At 40.4% G+C, this 27,658-nt stretch overlaps 3 protein-coding genes across 4 annotated transcripts in view; 1 reads left to right on the top strand and 2 right to left on the bottom strand.

Moving 5' to 3' along the window:
- Window positions 1-14,222, bottom strand: part of LOC141912454 (voltage-gated potassium channel KCNC2-like) — a 15,911-nt gene extending 1,689 nt beyond the window's left edge. Inside the window, exons 1-3 of the mRNA XM_074803655.1 lie at window positions 14,095-14,222; window positions 2,431-2,629; window positions 507-1,422 (exon numbers count right to left, since the gene is read on the bottom strand). Of these exons, the coding sequence (XP_074659756.1) occupies window positions 507-1,422; window positions 2,431-2,629; window positions 14,095-14,108 (1,129 nt within the window). The 5' untranslated portion in view covers window positions 14,109-14,222. The remainder of the gene's footprint in view (window positions 1-506; window positions 1,423-2,430; window positions 2,630-14,094) is intronic.
- On the bottom strand, window positions 5,245-8,274 carry LOC141912854 (uncharacterized). Its single transcript, XM_074804270.1, has 3 exons — window positions 8,023-8,274; window positions 5,601-5,747; window positions 5,245-5,493 (listed from the first exon to the last, which is right to left on the bottom strand). The coding sequence occupies exons 1-3, from the start codon at window positions 8,078-8,080 to the stop codon at window positions 5,276-5,278; spliced, it is 423 nt and encodes a 140-aa protein (XP_074660371.1). The 5' UTR covers window positions 8,081-8,274; the 3' UTR covers window positions 5,245-5,275.
- Window positions 11,027-27,658, top strand: LOC141912453 (dynamin-binding protein-like). 2 transcript variants are annotated; one of them, XM_074803653.1, is made up of 19 exons: window positions 11,027-11,088; window positions 11,596-11,916; window positions 14,153-16,309; window positions 17,046-17,122; window positions 17,828-17,969; window positions 18,650-18,915; window positions 19,473-19,596; window positions 19,993-20,084; window positions 20,175-20,324; window positions 20,696-20,801; window positions 21,119-21,252; window positions 21,903-22,007; window positions 22,091-22,222; window positions 22,553-22,714; window positions 22,876-23,058; window positions 23,611-23,805; window positions 24,642-24,849; window positions 25,094-25,380; window positions 26,023-27,658. In XM_074803653.1, exons 2-19 carry the CDS (start codon window positions 11,625-11,627, stop codon window positions 26,206-26,208), a joined length of 4,998 nt encoding a protein of 1,665 aa, XP_074659754.1. In that variant the 5' UTR covers window positions 11,027-11,088; window positions 11,596-11,624; the 3' UTR covers window positions 26,209-27,658. The 2 variants fall into 2 exon arrangements, with proteins under 2 accessions (XP_074659754.1, XP_074659753.1); XM_074803652.1 differs by having other exon boundaries at window positions 24,630-24,849.

The raw sequence follows: 27,658 nt of genomic DNA, 5'->3' as shown, positions 1-27,658 counted from the left end.
GTGAATTTGGAATCCATTAAAAGCACAACGCAAACGAAGCGGGGAAGCATAGAAACACGGAAACAACCATGTTTGATCTCTGTGTTTCCCGAAACCATGTTTCTCATCATGTTTCTGTCTTTTGTTTAAGTGTTTAACTGTGGGTCGTGTGCGTTGGGCTTCTTTACACACACGGCACACGCTGGGAAACATTTCGGTTTTTATAGACAAGTGGCTGTCTGATATCAAAGAAGAAAAAACCCACGATAAGATGAGAAAAACTAGGAGAGAATCAAACTTTTCGAATCAAGGAGCCATTTTCAAAATCTGATTTTTAAAATGGCTCAGTGTTTTCATCTTATTGTGGGTTTTCACATCATTGCTTGGAAACATGTTTCTATCTCCTGTTTCCTCGTTTCCCTGCACCGTGTGCGAGCGAGTTTTTCATTCATCGGGGTGTGTGGACGGGTTGTCGGCCTAGAGTTTCAAGACCTGATGAATGGTGCGAGGAGGATTTACACGCTTACTAGGACCTTCTTCTTTAATGCCACTATCGCTACTTTCCGTGTCCGAAAGAGAGTTCAAACCCTGGTGACTACCGCTTGGAATTCCTTCTATCATCTCTTCTTCGGTTACTTGATTTTTCAGCACGTCCGGCGCGCTGACTAGTATTTTCTTCTGCTTTTTAGGCAATTTCGCCTGGGCCTGGGCGTGAGTGTAGTACAAGGCAAAATTGTTGACGATAACCGGCACCGGTAACGCTATTACTAATACCCCGGATATCGCGCAAACCATTCCGACCATATAACCTAAAAACGTCTTCGGATACATGTCGCCATATCCGAGCGTCGTCATCGTAACTAACGCCCACCAGAACCCGACCGGAATGTTCATAAACACGTTCTTCTTCGGCTCGTCGACCTGTTCGACGAAATATATGATGCTCGAAAAAATCAGCACGCCCATGAAGAGAATGAGTATGAGCAGTACCAGTTCTCTCAGACTGGCCTTCAACGTGTGCACGAGCACTTTTAAACCGTTGAAGTGTCGCGTCAGTTTGAACATGCGAAAAATACGCGCTAGTTTAATCGTTTGTAACACTTTGACGACGGTTTCCCAACCGAAATGAATTGCCACGAGTTGTAGATAAAACGGCACGATCGACACCAAGTCGACCCAGTTCAAGATCGACTTGATGAACAAAAGTTTATCGGGCGAGAAGACGACGCGAACGACGAACTCGATAGTGAAATAGGCGACGGTAATGTATTCGATGATTCTCAGCCACAAAACCGGCCGCGTGTATTCGAGGATTGTTTTTACACTCGTTAGATTGTTCTTATCGTAGCCTTCGACGGTTGGTTCACGAAACATCACTGCCGTTTCTGTGCAGAACGCCGCAATCGACAGAACGACGAAACACATCGACATTACTGCAAATACCTGGAAAGAATAAGGACATTATTCTCATTTTTAACGAACATGGGTCTTACGTTATCAAAGGAGTCAGGAAAAAATAGGACATTATTTTCATTTTTAGAGAACATAGGGGTCTTACGTTAGTAAAGGGGTCAGGAAAAAATAGGACATTTCAAATTCTAAGAGGACCTGCGGGACTCATAACTTATCAAAGGGTTTAATTTTTTTGTAGGGGATATAGGAATCTTAAGTTATATGAAATGGTCAAAGGCCTTCTTTAAAAAGAATAAAAAAATCCCTCAGTTCAGCCTCATCTTAACTTGACACTATATCTTTGTTATAAGTTAGCAATATCAGATTGCAAAAAGGTTTAATAATCGTGAACGCCTGTTTGATCAATAGTTCATTTGACGAGTAGTAGCAATCTTTTAGCGAGACACGACGACAATATTGTCGGGTTTCAATGCAAAATGCAATCATTTGTCGCGTAATCAACCGCATCAGAAAGTTCATATTTTCACAATATTAATTATTCAAAAATGCAATATTGCTTCATTATCTGCATATCGGTTGCCGCGGCAACCTAATACCCGAAGATTTACATTTCGTCATTAGCGGTTGTTTATCGGAAGAAAGTTCACGCCGTGCGACAATTTTCAACCGGGCACTTTATGACTCTTTTTGATTATTCGGGAAAATTTCAACAATATCAAATTTCCTTTTATCGATATCTCTAGAAATCACATCTATATGTGTATTTACATAATATTTTGATAAAGCTCTAATTAGTTAACGAAGATGATGGATCATTCTAATCACGATTGGACTTATCGAAGAAAATCATTTCTCTGATTCCAGAGATCTACGATATCAATTACGTATGTACATAAGGCGAGATCTATATATGGAATTGACGGTGAGATAATTCTCAGAACGCGGAAAGAGTTCTGTTTTCGACAGTAATCAGTAACGCAGAAATTAATCTCTTTCCACGAAAAGCGCCATCATTCCGGCCGTGTTCTCGATACTAACCATAGCGGCCTTTGAGAAATACGGCTCTTCTAAAACCGACCAGATTATCGGTTTCCATCTTTGCCATTTTGTCAGCTTGTTTTCCTCCTCTTCGATTCCGAATCGTCTGGCGACGTCGTTTTCGTCGTCGTCATCGTCGTGTTTTGATTTGTCGACTTCTCCGAGTTCGGCCAATGTTTCTTGGGCGTCACGATGGGTTCTAGAAAATATGATCGTAACTTTGTGAATGGAGTGAGCCCGAGATCGCAGCATGGACGAATGAACTAGAGTCTCTAGTTGATATGGCCCCTATCTTATTTTTTATTACATTATGGCTGGTGATTTATTTTGTTTGAAAATGACTCTAGATGCTATAGTGGCTGATTCGGGCCATACTAAAAAAAATTTCTGAGCGCCTAGAAAATTTTCTTTAACGTTGGCCCATTTTAAAAATTTTTTTAGTATGCCCTAAATCAGCCACCATAATATGCTCAGGAAATTGTCAATTTTTTTGGTGGAGGACTTCAAACCTCTCAAAACGCTGTTTTTTTTTAATAGAAAACTAGCCTTAGGAAATTTTGGGCCGCATCCTCATCTAAATTCCTGGATCCGCCCCGTATATCATTTGACATTGCATCATATTCATTATTTCTTATCACTCCTCAAACTCAACCTGTCTTAAATCTTATTTTCAAAAATGGGACGAAGTTTGTCTTCCTACAATTAAAATCTAAACTCATTCGAGCAGATGATACGCTTAAGTTTCTTGTCCATTCCAAGGCTTTGATATTCCTTCCGTTTGTTAGAAAAATGTGTACTTTTAAGATTCAAAAATTTTTCAACAACCTTTTTTGAAAATGAAAGAAAATCGACAACGACCTGTGCTTACATTACCTATAAGTCGTCCAACAGCAAGGTTCGATTTGTTTATCATCGATGCCCCAAAAAGCCAGTTCCTCTTCGAAAAGCGGTCCGCAAATATTCATGGGCGCGTGAAGTTTACCGGTTCGATAATAGTTCAGTATCATGCTGAAAACTCCTGAATGTCGATCAAAAAAGTATTCACCCATAGCGGGGTCGTAGTCCGGGTTATGAGCCGTGGTTTCGGTGAGCCACGACAGACGGGTGTCCGGAATTGTTTTCAGCGTAGATTTGTACGCTTCGTAGCGGACTCCTCCGACGTTTATTATGACCCGGTTATTGTGCGCGGAACCGGCTGGCATCGGACAAATAGACATTATTTCACTTAAGAAAAACTAATCCTTTTACTAGACACAAGCCCTGTTCGAATATGTATCCTTTCGGGGAATGCAATTCCGAATTAGATAAAACAGAAGCGCTTCATATAATCATTGAGATAGAAAGAAGAATATTCCGTTTTTGTTTGTGAGATGTGCATACGTAATTAAGAAAACATTTTAATTCTATTTCACTTTTAACAACTTATATAGAATAGCTGTTTTTATGTAAAACAAAACGCCTGCCGCTTGTATCGATATCTGAAATTGAGAAGCTGATGAAAATTGTCTTGGAGCGGCATATTCAACATGGATTTAACTGCGCATGCGTTCAAGCTCGCGCGGGAAACGACAGGTGCGGTGGCCGTTTACTGTTGTTGCGTCGTTTCACGAAGTAAATTAAGTTCCATCGATTACAACCAGGGTTAAACACGTGTTTACGAGCAATTTTCGGTTGTCTCGACTACTGACTGATGTTTACGTCTATGATTACGTGAATTATTAATTGATATTAGGCCAAATATAGTCGAATATGCTGTATACGAGTATATCGCCTAGAGGTAACCATTGATGAAACACAGACCGTGTTGTAACGATGATACGGAAAATGCCACACTCAGAAGTAGCTACAAGGAAACTAACTTGAAAATTCGTTGGCTTGGAAAATAACACATTGTCTAATATCGTTGACAATGAATAATATGATATAAATTTTCTAGTATTACGGATGAATCTAGTTATTTTGGATTTGAGTATATCGATAACTAAATTGAAAACTGACCGACAATCAGTCTCACCTCGATATATTGATGATGTAGTACACATCCTCTCAAAAATGATTATCAAAATTTATTTTAAAAAATCAGTTAAAAGAGTCATGAAATATGTTTAATTACAAAATAAACGCCAAAAATCACAATTGACTAATGATTATTTTTGCAAACGCCGATTTTGATGACGTAGTGCACATCGACTCATTAAAAATTAAATTGTGAGAAAGAAAACGGAAGAAATTATTTCAACAAGTAAATGCGGCGATCGATCGCACACGTTCCAGAGAGACGTAAGATATGAGCTCAATTTCGATTCTGTGCATTTCATAAGTTGAGATTCGGTTCCTGAGATCGAGATGTGTCTTACATTCGTCTTTTATGAGCGCGGGAATTTCGCTACTGAGAAACTAAACTACGAACGTTGCAGAAAACACATGTACCGATTTACAGTTTATGTTTGAAATTGGTCTCTGATCGATGGCAAAAAATGGAGAGATGGAATCTTCACAAAAGGGTGAATTTTGATTCGCAATGCTAACAGCATTTCAATTCGAAACTGCAGATTGAGATGATATTTTACCTGGACTACTGAAACCTACTACTGGTGGTATCATGGTAACGGATTGCCAAAACAAGAAACAATAAAACTTACGGACAAACGTAAGATACTTTATTTTGATACTTGTTTTCAGGTATAACGTAAAAATGAAATCTATATCCTGAAAAGATCTACGTAGCTTATGCTCAGTAGATTCATTGTTTTCAAATATTACACCGTATTTCTCGTTGGTGAAATCGGATTTGATAATATCAGTGTTCGCTAGTGGCGTATACTGACGTTGAACTGATGTATTTTCAAGGAAAGCTCATTATCAACAATAGTGACGCAAGAAAAATCGTATTTGTTACTGAGGTAGTCGTCCAATCAGCAGCCGCGTTACAGTGATCCGCGCTACAAAAACAGTACGTGGCCGTATATAGGCCGTTAGTAAATTCCCGGCATCCATCGGTGGTGTTCAAACCGGCCACGTGATCGGGTCGATAACAACCTCGTTGAGTCGCGGTGATCCAATCTAAAAAGAAAAAACAAATCGATCAAGACGATTTTCCAGTTTATAAGATATCAATTTTCTTGATTATCAAATCGGTGCAAGAATCATTTGACTAATGATATGATTACCATTTTCTCTCTTGGGATATTGAATTTGCACGGCACATTTTTTCACATTTGATTTGCATATTGTCGGTAAGAATCTCCAGGGGTTGAAAGGGAAACCGCACCCAGGATGCGATACGCTGACACATTCATAACACATTATACACCAGCCTGAAATATATATGAACATTGTGAGAATATACAGCCCCGGGAGGGTGCTTGCTACCGGGTTTCATGTTTCTTTTACGTGTTCAGTACTTAGAACGATTCATCAGCTTTGAGAAGGCACGAGACGGCAGCACGTCCCTAGTTAGTCGCCGTCATTTTGTAAAAATGTGTTATTTTATCGTGTTATCGTCGGAAGAGAATTTTAGACATCGAATCGAACTCAGTCGTGGCAAAAGATTTCAAACGTTTGAATGAGAATTATTCCTACATAGAAACGATTTCTACATTGACACCATTTGATTGTAGAACTTTCAGCAACCCTATGGAACCAAGTACTTTCTTTAGCTATATCCTGAAAATAGTATTTCTTCTAACTTGGATTCTATGTTTACGGATGCTCGAGAGATATCTGATATATATACATAACATGAGACTCTTCTTGGCTTCTACTGAAATATGTCACCAAATCCATCACAGTCGGAGAATGTCCATGATATGAATCTTTAACAATGTTGCAGCAAGCTTCTTCGACGCCAATGTATTTCGGAGTATAAGCTATACATGCATTCATAAATACGTTTAAACTCGGATAAAGCTCATGCGTTAGATGAATAAAAACCGCTATTCATTTGCCGTAAATGGCACTTGAAATTATCCGCTAGCATTAATTTCGATTCCGCTAAGACATTTTTCCTCGAGATAAACTCAAACAAATGACGCTTTGCCGAGGCGTTATGGCGCTAATTCTAGCGAGCTGAAAAAATCGAACACATTTAAGAGTACGGAACGGAACGGAACGAAGCACGTCTCGTTTTATTACCGAGTGTTTGTGCGCGCGTTTCATAGCATAAATGAAACCAGACAGATTGAAACGTCTTAATGACGCGCATTCAACGAACATTTTAATTCGCTATTCGAGTCACGCATAAGCGTTTATTTTACATCCATATGGCCATCCGTCTACTTTTGCGTCTGAAGAGAATATTGTTTTTCTGTCGATCGGAAGACATTCCGGCGACCTCGTTTAGAACCATCAGTGTCAGTGCATATACGGTGCATGGTCCGTTCAGTTTCAAAATTAAACCTTCATATAGACCTGATCATCCGACACCCACCACGCCTAACATATCGACTGGTATTATCCTCAGCCAGGGGTTTAACTCGATTGAAACTCAGGCCAGGACCCAGTTCTACAGCTGTGAGTTAGAGTTAACTCTGAGTTGAAACCAGTTCATTTTCAATGAGTTAAATCAGAGTTAAATCTTTACTCGGAACTGTGGAACTGGGTCCTGATATTTTGACGATCGGCATATCTATATTTTGTCTTGGAACGGAGTCAAATTTAACCCCTGATATACCAACATACTTTTCATAACGCAAAAATTCACGCACTGTTCGGAATATCTGGGTTGACCATATCAATATTGCTTTAATATCGCATATCTGTACAAGTCCAAAAAAGGTTTAACCCTGGACCATATAGTTCCGAGCTCAATCGCAACTGGTGTCATTTTTCCTCAGAATCAGACGGCTCTATAATCTTCATCCTTTGATACGAAATTCTGTGACGACTAAATGGATCGCTCCGCCTTTCTATATTTTCCGGTAAACAACTCTCGCTATCCGCGGGCGATGTATCGTTATTGCCTTCACTGCACAAGAGTTTTCAGTAATTATCCGTTAAAACACACAATGTCAGGATTAGCCCGTGGCGATTATGAATAACGATGATAAAGACGATCAGTGAAAATCTACGTGACGATTCCAGCATCTCGTACGTACTAATAACCCGCCATAAGAAATCTGTCAGATTTGTAGATGGATACCATAACGGATGTCACCGTCACTTGGCTTCATTTTCGAGTATTCTAGAATAAGAAACTCCACCTTTCCATCTCCGCTAGACTCGATTCGACTTTTTAGTTGTAGCGTTATGAGTCTATAGAATCTTACTATAATCAATGTCATATTGAGTGCAGCAATTGGTCCCTAAGGTGCATCATTACGGGATGAAACATATCCATGAATATTTCATGGTAACGAGAAAGGGTTTTTCGACAGTTTTTTTTATCAGTATCAAAGGTTTGATCTATAAACACGATAAGGGTTAATACACGCATCCGTAAGATAGAAATTAATGTAAGCATTTTTATCATTCGAGCGTTTGTTACATTTTTAGTCATTAATCAAAACAAATACGGTAACACGACCTTCAAATTTTGATTCTCAGATACAGCGCCAATTTGAATTTAAAAAAAAAAACAGCACGATCACTTACTTTTAGTACAGAATTCAAGGAGTATAATAGCGATAATGCAAATTAGTGAATAATCCATGTTTATGTGACTTTCATCTTAATATCGCTCCCACGAAAAGCAAATTGATGATCGTACGAAATAACGGACAGAACTGTTTTCTCTCCGAGACTGCGATCGCGCATTCATCCGTCTGGCGTGGTTACGGCTGTCGGCTGTTCGTGACTGCTGGCTGATTTTCAGGCGGCAGTAAATATTGCATTCTTCCGTTTTATGAAAATGTGTACAGCGAAAATCAGTTAATAATTGAAATGTCAACTAACAGCGCATCGTTCGTATCACTGGTGTCGTCAGACTTACAATCGGATATTGGCGCGCGAAAGCGATACCCGATATGTTTGAAAAATATCGTAAAAAGCACACGTGGTGCCCCCTCAGACCCAGGTATTGAGTCAGTATATTTTTATCAAAGCTGTAGATGATCCATGTCAGTGGTAGTTATTTCATAAGTTGAACCCTTTCTCAATGTATCTTCCTAAATATCTAGCCGTTTCTATAATGAACATTATAATCACAAATTTGTCGGTAAGATTAAACTATTCCATTGAAGGATATCTATTTCGTTGAGGTTCGTTTGCATGTCACAACATTTACGACGTACCTCGTTAATGAGATCATTAGAACATTACTTTCCAATTCATGCGTACGTTATACGATAGTCGTATTCAAACATCACGGGGATGAAAAAAAAACTATGGGGTCTTTGCAATTCTGAAACGTCTACGCGACAGAATTTTAATCAAATGTTTTTGCCGATAAAGCTTATTGCAATAAGAAAGTTGATAATAATTCTATTTCAATAGCAACGTTAAGTTGATACGTGTTTATGACTATATAGTATCATGCCGTATCGTTCTAATAAACGATCAAATTACTATTCGTCCATTTCTTTTCTTTATTGTATGACTTTGCGCGCGAGATATCGATATTTGATAATTATTATCATCTCTTTTCGTGAGCGGGAATTCGTGCAGACGTATTAGCGATATCTACACGATCTCACTCGCATCATCAAGAGTCACTCGCTGTCCACTGTGTAAAAATGTTACTACCATTTTTATGTCTACTGTTACTATCATTATCGTTATCACTAGCCGAGGACGATATACATATATACAAGATGACCTGCGACCAGTCGAAGAACGGAGATTCTGTAGATATTGCGCGGAGGATGATACAATGCGCTCGTTGGTGTAAACGGTCACCGAATTGTATGGGATTTGATCAGCATTGCTCCAAAGCGCTGACAAACATGGAAAACAGAACGTGTGCCAACGAGCAAGTCTATAGAAAAGGTAAAGATTTTCTAGAATTTAGTAATTCTGATTGCCACTATAAGCTATGATGGCTGATTCGGGCCATAGTAAAAAGTGTAATGTAATGAATGATTTATTTACTTATGATATGTACAAGATTATAAACATAATTTCTTTGGATATAATTGCATAGATAAATAGACATATATAAAAAGGACAACCCCAAGCCCTAGGGGCTGAGCCTGATAGGGGGATTGCCCTAAGAAAAAAAATTAATTAACGTGTTCTATACGGCTAGAGCAACGATAATGGCCCGAATCAGCCACCATAATAAGCACATACGACTAGAATAATTGTCAAATACACTTTCAATAAAGCTCAACGCACACAACGCAGGCAAACACGGAATCAAACGTGTGCGATCTCGGCAGCATTATACCCAAACCATGTTTCTCGTTTCTCGTAAACGCACACGACACAGGGAAACACTCGGAAACATGTTTCGATATGTTGTTCTTGTGTGTCCCTGTAACGTGTGCGTTGGGGCTTTATCGGACATCGCTTGATGATAATCGACCGGGTCTATTTATTGCAGTTGGATGCCGTGAAACTGTCGGTCCCTCGAATCTCTTCTCGTCTAGCATGATTAAGTCACCTACTCTGGTCATCCTGGTCAACTATACTATATCGTGCCCTGGTGAAATCATCAGGTGGAATTATTTTCGAAAAATTGTGAAATCGCAACCCGTGTTTATGGGCATCTTTCGACAAGTCGGCAAATTGGAATATCGATTGATAGGTCGAAATCGATTAGATCCGGGGCCAAGGGGAGTGGCTGTACAGCAGATACCAATGTCAGATAGGATCGCGGTCAAGGTCGGAGATATGTTTGGTTTTATTCACTCTGATGGTGAATCTAAAGCGTTCATGCGCGTGCGCTATGAATCAGAATGGAATCCGTCGTTGGACGAATGGTGGACGAAAGTGGTGAAAATCAGCGGCTATACCAATCTGAATCTCAAAGACGGAGACGTTATCAAGGGCAGAAGATACACTCGCGAATACCACCGATATCCGCTTAATGCGATTGTATCAATGTTCAATGATTAGCCGTGACCGAGACGTACTACAGATGTGAAGCCATTAGTTTAGAAATTTCACTTATGAACAACTACGTACGCCTTGCTTTATTCTGATGTCGTCACAACCGTTATCACGCTTATAGTTTTAAATATATCCACTGGTCCTCTACTAGTTCATCTTCGATCCGTCAAGCGATTCGGAACTCACTCCCGTTCCCCGAACTGGGTGCCCTGGTGGAACCGTTTGTGCGCGGGAGGATATCGATATTGAACGCTTGAAGTATTTCGTCAGTTGTGGCCGGCCCGGGGACGTTTGAAGAGGGCGGTGGACGATTTTTCGCCTCGTTCCAAGCTTGCCCGAAAAATCGGCTACCGTCACGAAATATTACTCTTCGAACCTCCGGAATTTCTAACTTTGCATTTGGAAAATATACCAATCACTGAGAAGAAGAAAACATTTTACATTTTGCTATCGTTCTTTGCCGCTTTGAAGAGCGTAGTTAACAACCTTGACAAAGTCCAATTCCGTTATTTAGAATAGAGTCTAGATCCGTGTTTTACTTAAAGTTGAACTTTTGAACCCGGAAATGGTTTTGCTGAATTGCTTAGAGTACTAACTCCCCAAATGTCATCATCGATGCATTTATTTCTTGAAAAAGGACTTTAATTGATATGTATTTCATCTAATCAGGTGAGTTCTTCGGTCATTGTTTAGTGATAATGCGAATCTTGACAATTCATCATTTTGTATAGGCCTACTGATATCACAGCCTGGTTATCAGACGATCTGACGCCAGGCAGAAGGCGTAATCTGGCTGAACGAAAGTCGAATTGAATTGAATTGAATCGGCAAATTGTAAAAACATACGATCATGATACTCAACCGCAAGAATACAGGTTACTGACTTGGCTACCCCTAGTAAGGTTCTGGAACAACTATATAGAAAGCCCTACTGTCTGACACTGACTTACTGACAGTAGGCCCTATTCATTATGTAATCTGTACTGCCATGGCACTAGATTAGAGTCTAGCCTAGATAAATCCGGATTTCTAGGTATTTTTTGGAAAACTAGCTTGTAAAACAAAGTCTTAAAAAACAATCTGAGGTAAAGTGAACTTCTTGGCCTAGACCTTACCTTTTTTGCTAAGATTTTCGAATAGCAAATAAAATTTGTTTTTTTTTCTGATTTCCAATAGATTTGTGGTGACTGGGGTCGAATCACGAGATGGATTCTACATTCCCGGCACCGATAAGTCGACGTTTTGCTCAGGCGACGTACGACTTCAAAACCGATGAAATCGGCGACGTTTCGTTCGGCGTCGGTGACATAATCGAAGTGACCGGTCGAATAAACGATGAGTGGTATTACGGCTCGGTCAACGACGGCAAGCGCGGTAGTTTTCCGATTAATTTCGTGAAGTTTCTATCCGTACCAGAGCCGGCGCCCGGGCAGCGGTTGTTCGTCGCGACCGAACATTTTCCGAAACAAGAAGCCGGCGACCTCGGATTCAAAAAAGGTAAATGATGAATGATTGAGAGATCGTAAGTTAGGCCTAGTTGAAATCGGTGTACTGGATCCAGTTCCGCAGTTTTAAAGATTTGAGTTAAAACATTGAAAATGAACTAATCTTAATTCAGAGTTAACTCTTACTCACAACTGTGGAACCGGATCCTGGTATCTGTACTAATTCTTAGGCCTTTTCTACTTTTCTTTCTGATTTGATATGATATGATTTATTTTCAAGTAAAATTTTTACAAAATCGATGAGTAAGGAAATACATTAAAGATGTAATAATATTAAAAGAGGGACTGCTTTGCAGCAACAATTAGCTTATACAAGAAAGCAGCCCTAGAAAAGAGGACAAAATATACACAAGATGAAAATAAAGAGAAGAAAAATGACATAATACGGATTTAATAACGACATTCATAAACATAACACATACATATACACATACAACTTAAATGCTGTTTAGAACTTGAGACATTTTGAATTGAAAACTTTTATGTCTATAGTATTGGACTTTAAAAATTGCCTAAAACTTGAGTCATCTTTGTATTTTCTGAGGGTCTTCTTTGGGATACTGACAGAGAAACTTCTATACCGTTTTAATGAATTTTCAATTGATTCGTGCCTTTAGTTTACAGAGCATTCAAATATTTTTTTACATTCGTTTGCTCATTTTCATATAGAGTCCCTTTAAGAGGACTAGATATTGAGGGTCTCGCCGCATTCCCCTAGGACCCCCTGGATCTACACCTGACATTCATCGTTTATCATCAGGTGGAATGGATCAAACGCAGAAATGCTTATACGATTTTTCCTGTGTGATGTACTAATGATGGAATTATTATTAATGAATCACGTCATCTGACAAGAATGAAGGTCATCTGAGTTCTGTTTCCTGATAGCGCAGAGGGATGATTACCTACAGGAATGCCCATTTTTATGTACACCATGTCCAGGACTATATGCATCGTTTGCAGATGTACGCGCATGAGAGAAAAAAAAATTGATTCTCAGAAAAATAAATGGGTTAAAATCCATCACCGTTTTTTATATGTTTTTACTGCGCAAAATACGACGCAAATCCTTCCTGGAAAATAAGCAACGGAGGACATCTGAACTGAATACATCAGCGATGAGCTGATACCAACAAAATTGAGAGAGAAATTCACATTCCAAAACATATGAAATCTTATCATGAAAAAAGCGTTTCGTATTTATCATCACACATCACCGAAATTGAAGTACTTTGTAGCAATTACTCTGTTTGTTATTACGTCGTTTGCATGAAAAACAAATTACAGTGTTTTTATTCATGCTAGGCAAATTGATAAATGAATGTACATTAGTTTAACCCTCTTGACACTGATTATGCTTCAGTTTGACATAGTTCGTTAATTTTGACAGTCGGGTGTTTTTAGGCTTTTTACGGGGTTCATTGTTTGGAGAGTTTTCCATAGTGCCTTGAAATAGGTGCTTTGAAAAAAAATTAAAAAGTGTTTACAAAGTGCTTACTTTAGTTATCCCATATTATTTTCTAATGATTTATGTTGTGGATTAGCAATATAGCTGCAGCTTTGAATGAAGAGAAAAGTGTCACTTTTCTCCTACAAAAGTGCCTACTTTTTCTATCAAAAAGTGCTTGAAGTGTTTTTGCCTTGGCCTTACTACTATGAACCTTGTTTTGGTATACGGTTACTGATTGCAACATAATCTGAATTTTGATGGTTTCTTTGATTCCATATATGAAATACATGAAATCATAGATAACCTATGTATAAGATTACTGTCTATGCTGATTAATGTCTATGATGATTCTAAATTCTGCATTATTATCTGTACGAAAACTAATCAAATAGATTTGCTGATTAAAAACAGAATAAAAATCTATGTATTCAACCCTTTTAGTGTGTCTACACCGCAGTGCAGTTTATAAGTCAGTGATGGATTTTGCTAGTACACCACATTGCGGTGTATCGGGGTAACTAGTTAATAGTTTTTGTCTCTATTGTAAGATGGCAGCACCTGTCAAACAGTGAAATATAAGTAACTAACGATACACCACGCTGCAGTGTATAGACGTATACCCGTTGTTCAACACACTAGGGTGGAATTTTTCAAAATTTTCAAATTATCTCCAGCACTAGGGTATTGATTAGTCAGCACTGAAAGGGTTAACTGACTTACCGTTTATCTTTCATAGAGAAATCTTGAATAATCCTTCGATGTATATTCCAAATTTCAGGCGAAGTTATTCTCGGACTGCAGCCTATTGACGACAATTGGTGGAAGGGCCAGATCGGAAATCGCGAGGGGATATTCCCGCTGTCGCTCGTACGCGCGGTAGCGTTGCGCGCTGACGACGAAAACGTTCGAGAGAACGACCGAACTACGAATCATATCGCGACGCCGTCCGAAGCCGCCGCCGCCGGTGACCGACGCGTCGTCGAAGCCATCGCGAACATGGATCTCACGGCGCAACTCGACGACGAGTTGAGTTTCCGTAAAAACGACGTCGTGCGAATCGTCGGAACGGTCGACGAGGATTTCTTCGTCGGCGAATGCGACAACGGCGACTCGGGGATATTCCCGCTGGCGTTCGTCGACGTCGTCGATCGACGTTTGTTCGACGAGGTGTTCGCGCCGGAGAACCGACCGCGTCGCTCTAGCACGCTGACGTCCTACGGTAAAACAGCGAGCTATAAAGAGATCGGAGACGAGGAGGAAATCGATTCAGCCGATTATTTACCGAATCTGAATAACAATAATTATAAACGCGGGTCTGAGCCGGCGGAATACGATCGTCACGACGATCGTAATCGCGCGGTGTCGTTTAATCAGGAGAACACGCGATCGCACGACGCCGTCGTCGAGTCGTACGGACGCACGCTGTACGCGTTCACCGCGCAGAACGACGACGAGTTGTCGTTCGGCGAGAACGAAATCGTCAAATTGATATCGCACGTCGACTCGCAGTGGACGACGGCGGAGATCGACTCGCGTCGCGGAATTGTGCCGACCAGTTACGTGAATATAATCGTCGATTGTCCGTACGCCGGCGCCGAGAACGGACGACCGTACGACGAGGAATCGGTTCGACGAACTTCCGAATCGAGGAATCCCGAAAACGAATATGAATCGGTTTATCCGAATGACGTTCAACGGGAATCGGTAAATCGCGACGACTTTCGACGGCAAACGGGAATCGAAAACAAAAACGAATCGGCGAATCAGAACGATCTCCCGCACGGCGGCGATGATTCCGAATCGGAATCGGTGGAAGTCGTCGTCGAAAACTGTTACGGTTTGGTGCGTTACGATTTCCGTACGGATTGCGTCGGCGACTTGTCATTGAAAGAAGACGACATCGTTCGAATCGTGCGTCAAATCGACGCGAACTGGTACGAGGCGAAAGACGCGTTCGGCAACACGGGTTCGTGCCCCGTCGATTTCGTGCGGATCATTCGCAAAAACGACGCGCTGAAATCTGAGAGAACGGCGTTACCTTCGATACGTACGCACGAAGAGACGCCGGTCGTCGCGAATATGGCCGCCGCGTTACCTCTCGACGATGAAACGAATGCCGAAATCGAACGGCACACGTCGGCCTCGCGCGGGACGGCTTTATCGCCGGTTTCGTCGCCGTCGTCCTCGCGTGGATCGTCGCCGAAGCCTCCGCTGCCGCCAAAACCTCAGCTCTCGACGACGAAACAATCCACTGCATCGAGAGGAAGATCGTTGAGTCCTAAAGCCAGTCCGTACAGTTCGACCGAATCGCTTACTAACGTCGATAAACGTCTGGTTAATACGAATGCGATACCGGTATCGGATACCACCGGGTCGTCGACCGTTGACGTTCCGGCGCCATCGCGACCGGCTGATATCATCTCTAGTCATCGAACGAATCGTCCGAAACGTCCGCCGCTGATTCACGACAAACGACATATCGTCAACAGCAGCCTCGACGAGATCGTCGCCGGTGAAATGAGCCGCGCTAAACAGGAAGCTCGTTTACGCGCGTCCAGCGTCGACGAGGGAGACCGGCAATCCGATTCGAAAAGAATCGTCGCCCCGCCGATTCCTCCGTTACCGCATCGTTCGTTGATCACGGGCGATAATCCGTGGGCGGTGAAAACGGACGACGATTCGTACGCCAGCGAGTTCGGCGATCTGTTTCAGACGGGCGTGTCGAACACGTCGTGGTACGTTCAACCGCCGGGCGCGAGGAAACCGATGCCGCCGAAACGACCGGCTCGACCGCATCCGGTTCTTAGGCCGGTTTCCGTCGATTCGGGCAAGCGACCGGTACCGCAACGTCCAGCTCCAGTCCCCGCTAGAAAGGAACAACCTCTTGTTCCAGTCGTGTTGTCAGATGATGAATTAATGAATGTTTCAGTAAGCGGTGAGTGTTTAATTAGATTAGTTATTAGAGTTTTAATCGAATTTCGTTAATAACTTGTGGTGCTTTTAGACGTTTGAATGGGTATTGAAGTATTTTTTGTAACATGTGGTGTACTTGAATTGAAGCTCCAAGACATTTATAATGTGGAGCCCTGCCGATATAAACAGATAAAGTTCATAAAACTGCCAACTTAGACTCTTAAATATTTTTTAGTCTTTTTGACCCATAACTAGCTTAGAAACTGAACAGAACAACTGCGGAAATATTCGTGGATGATAAGCCGGTTTGTAGCAATATTGCAATATTGCATAATGAAAGGTTTCATTAAATACTTCGAAATGAGGGCGCTAAAACATTTCCAGTCACACCTCATAAGTTATGGCTAATATGTAACATTTGGTGCTGGAATTTAAAGAATTATTGTTTATATAATACGTGGCGCTTGAATTTAATAAGGTAGTTTGTTCCAGGTGGCTGACTTTGTATACCGGTAATGAATTTATTGTCCCAATGAAAATACATGTAGTAAAGTTAGCGTATACATTTATACTATAGTCATTCTCAGTTCATGTTATATGGAAATATAGCAGTAGATTAATCAATCTATTCAAAAATTGCTCACATTTTTCCAAATGAAAATTGGTAACTATTTAGTTGTTCTCAGATGGCTTTGAGTGCTATGAGTTTGAGTAATCCGTACATAGCACTGATATTTAGATTTTCTGCTTCATTTCAGTTACCAGTGAAGAAGAAAATGCAGAGGTTGCGCAAGATGTGCAAAATCGTATTTCGGTCATAAGGAACGATCTAGAGGTAAAATATTTATGCACGAAAAATCGATGTTTTCTGATATATCTTAGATGTGATCATAGTCTCAGTCATCTTGCTGAGAGGGGCGGTGGCCGAGTGGTTTAAGCCGCCGGTCACTGGTCTCGTCAATCCAGGGTTTATGGGTTCAAATCCTGGTGGCGACAGAGTTTCTTGGTCGAAGGTTCTTCCCTGGTCTCTCCCCTATTGGAAAAAAGAAAGATCAAACCCGCTCAATGCCCTGCCCCCCCAAAAAAAATCTTGCTGAAGCAAACATTATGAATATAGTTATTTCAAGCTATATTCATTGACACTTCTCCAGTTCAAAGAGCAGACATTACAAGAGATTTCTTATCAGGGTGGCCACTTAGCTAGAAATTAGGGAAAAGTCTGTGAATTTTCTTTTCTTTGAAAAAGTCAGGGAATGCAGGAATTTTTTAAAAAGCTATATCAGGAAAATTTGTTGACATTGCTAGATCGCTCTTAAAATCAAACAGTTTCCATTTATGTCTGACGTATTTGACTGCGTTAATTGATTGGATTCTTCGCGTCAGAGAAAACCACGTACATGGGGATCATTCATTTATTATATACGCATAAAACTTGAATTATATTATTCATTCAAGTTTAATCCACATATCTGAATTATGATATGTATTGATTTGTCTACTGTTCCTGTGACTCATTACTTATATTCCTTCTTTATTACAGAGTTGTATACAATCAAAACAAGAGACCGTCCTGAAATTGTGTCGCGTGAAAAATGAAGACGAAGAACGCGAAGTTCGTGAAATCATCGAATTCTACGACGCCAACATCAAAGGACTTACGGAAGAACTCGACTCATTGACAGGTATAATCTAAAGCACGGGATAATAACAGAAAACTGGCACTTATTGGGGGTCAGTGACATTGTTTGTATGGTCAGTGGTCATTGATGATGTATTTGTAAGCCCTGTGACTTAAGTCAGTTCAATATGTGGTCCAATCCTGTGGCAGCCATATTGCGATCTTTGATATTGAGAGGATCCATGCAGTTGGGACGATATACAGTTCAGAATATTTGATAAAGTGTGACTCAGTCGGCCAAAATCGATAGGTTTCCTTTTCTGGGATCAATCGATCATAATTTTGTTCAAGTTAACATGTCCGCTGTCGATTATGAGATATCTCATAATTCTGGTTCTACGACCATTGCCACTATGTACCTTGTACACTATGTACCTATGGAGTCATACCTGATTCTTCCTATTTGCACTCAGGCCGTGTGAATAAACTCAGCTTCATTCTCATTGCGCATTGGTCAATTTTGGATAAAGCCTGACTATGTAACAGCCCTAGTGGCAAGTGGGGGCGACACTGTATTATCACGATGGCAAACCTGTTTCCTAATGGGTAACAGATGTAGAAACACTCAAAACTGCATTGTTACCACGGGTATTCATCCTGTGGTTTACTTAAACGAACATTTCAGCATTTGAGCCGTTTTTTCAACAACAACGACAACTAAAAAAACATGTTTTATTTTAACAGAAACAGCAAAACAGTTTGAATCATGCGCTGGCGGTGTAACGAGTGATAACGTCGCCGCCGGTGGAGGAGACGTCGACGATGGAATCAAATTACTAGAACAGCAGCAACGAGAACAAGAAAACGCGAAACGACGCCTCGAAGAAATGAGAACGAAAATGCACGATAAACGAATACAAGTGCTACGTGAGCTCGTCGATACCGAGAAGGATTATTTGAAAGATTTGCACCTGATCTGCGAAACATTTTTATCCGCATCTGCCAATAAGGTAAGTCCTCAGCTATAAGATATATGGATGAATGAAGAAGTCCCACGCAATTGAATTTTATACGATAAAATTTATTGAAATGTAACCAAAACGTTTTGGCTGTTCACTAACCTTTTCACTAACATCTGACTCAGGTGGAATGACCAGAAGCAGAAGTGAGTAAGCCTATAAACTCACAGGACGCTAACAGAAGTTTATATGCTTCTGATACTTCTACTTCTGGTCATTCCACCTGATGATAGCTGTTCGGGGAGTTGGCAGCCGAAATGTTGGGGTTTCATTTCAATAGATTTCATCTTATAAAATTCTATTGTGGAACTCCTTCATTCATCTTCAGTTTACACGGATCAAAACGTTTTATTTGACAACTAAGATACATGGAGTTTCATCGTTCTGCTGTTGATACCCACATTTTAATTGTATTGTTTCATTGATCTGCTGTTGATACCCACGTTTTAATTGTATTGTTTCATTGTTCTGCTGTTGATACCCACGTTTTAATTGTATTGTTTCATTGTTCTTCTGTTGATACCCACGTTTTAATTGTATTGTTTCAGTGTTCTGCTGTTGATACTGATGTTCTATTCGGTAATATTGAAGACGTGGTCGACGTGTCTGAGAAACTGTTGACGTTAATCGAAGGCGCGATGTATGGTAAATCATTTGAGAAACAGGTTGTCGGTAAGTGAAACGTTAATCGGCATCGTTTTAGCCACAATTTTCCAATATCAGGAAACATTTGTACAAATCCATTGTCTCCAATGCCATCTCTGATTATACCTGTATTTAGTGAACAGATTTTACTATTTATTGAGCAAAACCCACAGTTTATTTCGACAGTTTCTCGAAGTTTTGACTGAACTTCATCATTAGAGAAACAAAAATTACATAATAATAATTGTTATGTTATCTTAGTTTCTCTGATGATGAAATTTAGTCAAAACTTTGAAACTGTCAGAAAATAAACTGTTATATCATCAACTAACTGTGAGTTCAGCTCATTGACTCTGATATTCTGGAATTAATATCAGTCTTTGCCGGTCATGGTTTTCCTATAATGATCATTTAATGTTTCAGGTCCATGTTTTATCGAAATGGCCGATGATATGACGAAAGTTTATGCCCAATACTGCCGTAATCACGACGATGTGTTAACATTACTGGAAAAGGTCGGTGTCCGTCGTGAGAGAGAAATGCGTGCGCTGCATTTTTAATCGATGTCGCTTTTTCGCTCAATACTCGTTCGTTCATATTTTCAGTACGAAGACAATCCAGAAATTCAAAACTACATACAAGACGGGATCAAGCTCATAAAACAACATACCGGCGTTTTTGACCTCGGATCTTTGTTAATTAAACCGGTTCAACGTATACTCAAGTATCCTCTTCTGATTAATGAACTAGTTAAGGTAAGCTTTGCCGAGTGTCATTAATACGGGCGATTCTAACCTGATGGCATCGTGAAACCCTGCGTCATTAGACCCAGGTGTGCAGGATTATCTGCACGCCTGGCGCCCTTTGGACTGCCTGTTTTATAAACTCGCAGATAGCTATAACCACAGCTAAAAATGAAATGTGATCTGTGAAATCTAATGGCTAATAATGACATAATGACTGCACACCTGCGCACTGGGACTTGCTCTCGTGCCATTGCGGAGTTACACAATTCCATTCCATACGAATCCCTGCCATGCGAAGATGTGAAGTGCTGGCATCTTTTGACTCTAATTGGTACTAGTAATCACCGAAAAATTGTTTGGGAATGTTTTTCTCTCTACAGAATACGGAGGATACTCATCCGGATAAACCGGAATTACTGCAGGCGATTAACGCGATGACCGATGTAGCGACCGCCATTAATGAGTATAAGAGACGCAAAGATTTAGGTAGTGTAGACTGGTCATTGAACATGATTCCTTCGAGCTAAAATTTATTCGACAATATCCTTAAGTCATATTCATTATTTGTGATGATGAATATTACAGGTGGCCACTTACCTGGAAGTCAGAGGAATTTCTTTAGTAAAGTCAGGGAATTGTCAGGGAATTTTGTAAGAAAGCTAAAAATCAGGGAAATTTATATAATCAACACAAATATTGTTCATTAATGGTTATTCAAGCTAGCATCCCCTTGAAGTCAAAATCTTTTTATGAATACGAGGTTTAACGTTTTTTATTGATATTATATTTTGTTTGTATTGTAGTGTATAAATATCGTAAGGACGCTGACAGCAGTTTGAGTGACAAGATATCGAAATTAAACATACATTCAATCAAGAAAAAGGGAGTTCGTATGGGTGCGCGACTTTCTACAAATTTGGGTCTTGGAAGCAGTCAGGTAGGAGGTGCAACACTTATATGGTAGACTATTGCTCCGACTGCCTCGGAGTTCACGTATCTGGAGAGAGAATTTATTGATCTATTAAATCTTTACTGGCAAGACAGTAGAACCCGAGTCGATTGCCTTAATAGATTATTGCATGCCGTGGACAATATATATTAAATTTTCTTACTTGAGTTGATCGTGATAATGAACAATCCCTGCTCCGACTAAACCCCTGCCCCCTGAGGAATTCGCATATATTCGCAAAGGGTAAATTTTTTGGTCCTGCAAAATTAGACTGGTCGGCCACTGGCAGCACCTGTCGAATGTAGTGAAATATAAGTAACGAACGTTTCGTCTCATCACGGTGTAGAAGTACTAAAGAGGTATAGTCGGTGATGGACTACGCTAGTACATTGCACCTGTAAAACCTGGGAATTTGACAAATTTTGCAAAAAAATCTTGAAAACTGCGGATGCTATTGACCACTTGTTTCTCTATCAATAATTGAACCGTATAGAAATGAATAGATTGTTACATTTTAAACCTACAAATTTTTCTGATTCACTCGGGGAATTTTGTGTTATAACATTGGAAAAATCAGGGAAAACTCGTGGTCGCTTGTCAGCTGAGAGCGTGAAATACATGTTTGCTCTTGATTACAGACTGTCGATGAAGAATTTAACCAAGAAGAAGAGAAATTCAAAGGACTCGATAAAGCGATCAAACTATTTCTACGTGGATTGGCAACTTACATGGAACAAGTCAAGGTATCTACGCAGTTTCCTTGTTCTTTAGATATCTTCGAGAGGATGATATATTTGTGAGTTTGAAGTTTTATCATTGATTACAGGATTGGAGCCACGCTGCTGAAGTTTGTTCTGCTAATATCGAAGATTTCTATGCTGACGAAGGCCGTCAACAGGAAGTCAAACAATATCAAGACGCGATGAACGCGATCGCTACGACACTTTATCGACAATTTGTAAGTTTCTATGAAGTAGAGGGGTATGTGTGAGTGGTTAGAGTGTTTTCACTCTGGGTCAGGGCTTATAGGTTCAAATCCCGTACATTTTGGTTCTCGGGTAAGATGCTTAACTTAACCTAATTGCGACTTTCCACCCTGCGCAGCGAACATTTTGATAATGAGATTTTCAAAAGCAGCTTCATTTATATCACATATCAATTCACATTCATGGTCTTTGATGGAATTTCGGAAAAATTGAAACAAATTATGCTTAACGGTAGAGTGTTGATTGTTCAAGTGCCAGGGTATCACATGGTAATTTCTCTTCTGTCACTTTCTGATCTTCAGAATGACGAGACCGATGATCAAGTATCAGGACCGCTGTTGAAACTCATCGCTATGTTCCACGGACCGCACAAACTCATCAAGAAACGCTACGACAAATTACTCGATTACATCGGCTCGACGAGCGCGGAACGACGAGCGAAAGATCCCGACCAACTTAGACAGGTATGAATTTCAAAACTCCTTCAAACGCCAACAGAGAACAACTTAGCTCAATCTAACTCAAATTCTGTGGAATTATCATTCAGTATCAGCCAAATTCACGTTTTTCATTGGCCCCAAAACTGGAATTATAAAGTACTTTCAGCGTATTTAATTACTTTCAGGCAAAGGAAAACCTGGAATTGACGAAGAGGAATTATGAAGCGTTGAACGCGCAGCTGAAAGATGAACTACCGCTGTTATTTGAGATGTCTGTATCGCTGTTCAAGGATTGCATCAGTAACTTCATAACTGCGCAGAAAAATATGATCAACGGTTTATTACGTGAGCTTTACGGATTGATGGGGGTAGGTTTGATAACACGCGACCGCTAGATTTTGTTGTCCATGTCCGTGTATTGACGAAAGAGAATTCAACACTAAAAATATAGCTGTATAGCAACGATAACGGGTTTCTGCCTAACTGGTTCAAATGTTGCAATGGGAAGCGTAAAAAAAATTTCATCGAAATTATTCCAATCCGTCCATAACATAGGACTATTTCCAAGAAGCGCAACCTGGGTCAACAATATGCTGGATTATGTGGATCGAAAAGGGCTCCCATGTAAAAAGTACTGATGTACCAAGTCTAATCAAAATGGCTTTGAGGATACCGAAGATATGGTCCCCCGGTGGCAGTTGTATGAACTTGAACGTCGCGTGTCGAGGCAGGTGGTGGCCTAAAATGAGCAAGATGAAGTCTGAAAAGTGTCCTTTAATTGATATTGTGGGTTTCTCTCATCAGGACTGGAAATAGTCTCAACTATTCACAACGGATATACTGTTTTATCAAGAGTTCATCGATCTGGCCCCTGTAACCGATTAATTGAAGATATTCTCTCAGGGTTCGTTCTGTTTCAGCTTCCTTTGTTGATTAAACTCGGGGACGCGAACGTGTCGGAAAACTTCAACATCAAATTCACCGAATCGATCGACCGACTATCCGACCTGACATTCATTCCGAAAAATTTCAACCCGAAAATGGAGTTAAAAGACAAGAAAACGTCGAGAAAATCGATCACCTCCGTCGACTATACGGCGTCTGCTAAAAGCACGGTATTTATATTTACGCCTTATAACAGCAGCACCTAGTTACAAGCAGTACACTCCTACCAGTAAATAATAATCATACAGTAAAACCTCTCTATAGTGAATGCCGGCGGGACCGACTGAAAAGTTTTCACTAAAGGGGGAGTCAGGTCATAATGCGACATGGGGTGACGCCTAGTATTCTCCTATGAATCCACAACCGCAGATAAAGCCAAACATTAAATTGATCTAAATTATGGCTGAAATACGCTTTCAGTTTTAAGTACTGATTTGGTAAATTATGTAAGTTATAAGTGATCACAAGTACTCAAGAGAGTTAGTGGTGTTATAATGTTGGTTCAGATGTGGCAAAAATCTAGTGTATCATCGAACTTTGCGCGAGTCAGGCGCATATTGTGACTGCCTTCTAAAACTGGCAAGGGGAGTCAGTAGACACATTGATGTCAGATGAGGATCCAAGCCAAGTGAGCGCCAATAGCGTGAAGCCTATAGTGGGGGGGGTTGGTAAATTGAAGGTCTTAAATGCAATCAGAGAGGTTTCCAATAGCTAAAAGGCACTTTGAAAGCCCTGACTACCTTTAAGAAGGCATGGTAGCATGCTGTATGCACCCCTGTGAATCTCCCATATTCACGATGCATGAATCCCAGCATGTCGTCCTAGTGAGTCTTTCTGCACAGGGGAAGCCATTGCATGATTTGCAGCCCATGCCAAGGGGTGGTGGAAATTTAGGAAAGAGTTTACCATTGAGCATTACTAACATATATATGTATCTACATTGCTTGTCGTAGTTGATAGTTTTGCGATAGTTTAACCTTGTATCGGATTATAGTTCTTTTTACAGCCGGATACGAGCGAAACGCCGCAACAAAGCGACAGCCAGAAAGTCTACGTCCGTCAGAAATATCCAGCTGATAAACTGTACACAGCCGTATTCGAACACGCTCCCAGTCAGATATTGGATATCGGTTTACACGCGGGTGATGTCGTCGGTCTCGTGAAGGATCAGGATCCAATGGGCAGTAAAGAACGTTGGTTCGTTGATAATGGAGGTAATTGTCCTTCTCCATCTCCCACTCCCACTCCCTCCCTCTCCTCCCTCTCTCCCTCTCCCATTCCCTCTTCTCTTTCCCTCGTCTCTCCCTCTCCCACTCTCTCTCCCACTCCCTCTTCTCTCCCCCTCCCTCTCCCTCTACAATACAATGTATCTGGCTGAGTTCTTGTATTTTGTCGGTGGGAGGTCATATTCAGAAATTCAATTTCGTTTTAATTACTGATTTCTGTAATTTTTTTCAGCGATGAAAGGATTCGCCCCGAAAGGCATTTTACTTCCGTTGAACCCGTCTCCGAAAGTACATCGAAACAGCTGTCAATCAGACCCCGGCGGCGATTTACTCGACCTCCTCGAGACTCCGCCCAGTTACGAGGAAACGATGGCTGCAACCGTCGCCGCTGCAACAGCGGTATCTAATCCTAGTCCGCATTCCTATCAGTCAGTAGCTGGTCACAGTAACCCGGCTTTTACATATCCATCGACAATCACTAGCCAGTCATCACAACAACAGCAACAGCCACAGTTAGAGGTCAGTATTGTGAAAGATCTTCTACAGTTTACCATCATTAACCTTTTCTCTGCGTATTTCGTCATAAAGTTGACATTTGATGTGTGTAGGGCAAGCTCGCCTTGTCTATAAGTATTGTATAGCACTATTAACTACTCACCTCAAAACAGCACTTTTCCGTGCCTACTTCGACACTTCAGAAGAGCGCTTTTGAATTTTGTCTCAGCATTGGAATTACAGCTCTTTATATATGTTTTATCATTATTCATCGTGCATTGTTATAACTGTATGTACACACACCAGGCAACTTAGTTTTGATTTTCTCGAAGAATAGCGAGACTTTCACCAGTTGGTGGAATTTGTCGAATATAAAAAACTAAGAGTTTCATCCCGCATATGACTATTTTATCAATTTCATATTGGAAAAGAAACTACCGGTATCGTTTATAACGAACAGGTCCCAGTTTCTCCAAAGTCGGTTTAAGTTAACCAGTGGATAGTTGACATAATGACAATTAAAATTGCATTGTTACTGTAGTATTTGTCCATCAGTTATCTCTAACCAACTTTTGAGCTGACTATACTCCAGATATCTTGGTCCCTTGAAGTTCGTTGTAACGAGGTTCCACTGATTCATCACACGAGTGCATCCTATTTTTTCAGGTGTATCGAGCGATGTATTCATTTACCGGACACAGCGCGCAGGAATTGAGCTTTCAAGAAGGACAGTTAGTGAACGTTATCATGAAACACGATTTGGAAGGCAATACGGAATGGTGGAAAGTGTCGGATCACACCGGAAAATATGGATACGTACCGGGAAATTATCTGACCCCTTATCATTCGTGATGATCTTGTCGCAACAAACCAAAACCGTAACCAGTTATGCAGAGTCCGATCTAAGCACTTGTCCGATTGCCCGGGTCAAGTATATTCCCATAAGGGCAAGTGGATTATCATTATCACTTGTCCACCGGCCTAGTGCAATTTTATGTCACAAAGCTTTTCTCCCATTTGATACGATAGTGCCACCAATCAGATTGCCTGTGTAGGGGCAAGTAGCTTTTGGAGCGGGCAAGTGAAATTTCAGATGTGCTTGCCCCCGGGCAAGTGGCTTTCATTCCTTAGATCGGACCCTGGTTATTCGGGGCTCCAGGATCCAGTTCCACAGTTGTGAGTTTGAGTTATCTCTCGAGTTATAATAATTCGCTCATTTTCAACGAGTTAACTCTGAGTCAAATCTTAACTCACAACTGTGGAACTGGGTCCAGAATCAAAACACTGGAAACGAACTAGTATCTACTCATTTCAGTAAAAACTTATCAAAAAACTGTTGAATCGAGTCATGTTTATTTGCCATATTTGTCCCATTTATCATTCGATACATATATAACAGATATTTCAGCGGTTGTCATTTATTCTTTTTTGGGAATGATGATTTTACACTTTCGTTATCGTCAATCAAAATTGGGAAAACGCCATTTGGGAATAATTTTTCATATGAATTATATAGAATTATGTTAACGGTCGTAACAGTTATAGAATTCTAGTATTTTCTACTATGTGATACGTAAAAGAGCATACTACATGTATAAGGCTAAAGAAATGATACCTAGTTTCTCCAAATCGGCCGGGTCATTTTGTAAACTGTAATGAAATTTGTAATCCGTTCATTTCTATAACTGCCAGGTCTGTTATGGTTAGCTTAATCATGAATGATAAATTGTATCGGAACTTTAGTTCTGCATCAAAATGTAGGGCAAGTTTTATAGACCAGTTTAAAACTAAATTGCCAATGAATTGAGTTCGTCCCTAATGGTCGAAATTAACACCAGTCTAATAGAACGGGCCTTGAATTGTTGGAACGTTAAATGTTCGTGTACATAACTTCTTGAGCTTGAAATCATGACATTCATCGTTGATTTATGAACTTTATACTTTGTAAATACCGGAGGTAATCAACAACTGCGATTACCAGTGACCAATCATGTACGGTATTACAGTTTTGGTGTTAGGGCATGTATGATCAGTTACACAAAGTGTATATACGATAAATATATTGTTACTTCACAGTAAAATATAAAGACAACGCTCTCAATAAATGAGAGAGGATATTAGAACAAAGATTAGAATTCACCTTTGAAATCATGGATTTTCTCAAATTCTGTCCTGTTGAAGCTGATATACGCGCATCATGGTGCTAATTTATTGTGATAAATAAGATTTTTTTTTTTTTAAATTGTTTTCATGTTTCCGTTGTCAGTGTTGAAAATGTTCAAAACTTTCGCCATCTTTAAAA

Source organism: Tubulanus polymorphus, chromosome 11 (assembly GCF_964204645.1).
Source record: "Tubulanus polymorphus chromosome 11, tnTubPoly1.2, whole genome shotgun sequence".
Taxonomy (NCBI): Eukaryota; Metazoa; Nemertea; class Palaeonemertea; order Tubulaniformes; family Tubulanidae; genus Tubulanus; species Tubulanus polymorphus.
Note: the sequence above shows the minus strand (reverse complement) of the source record. Positions and strands in the feature narration are given on the sequence as shown.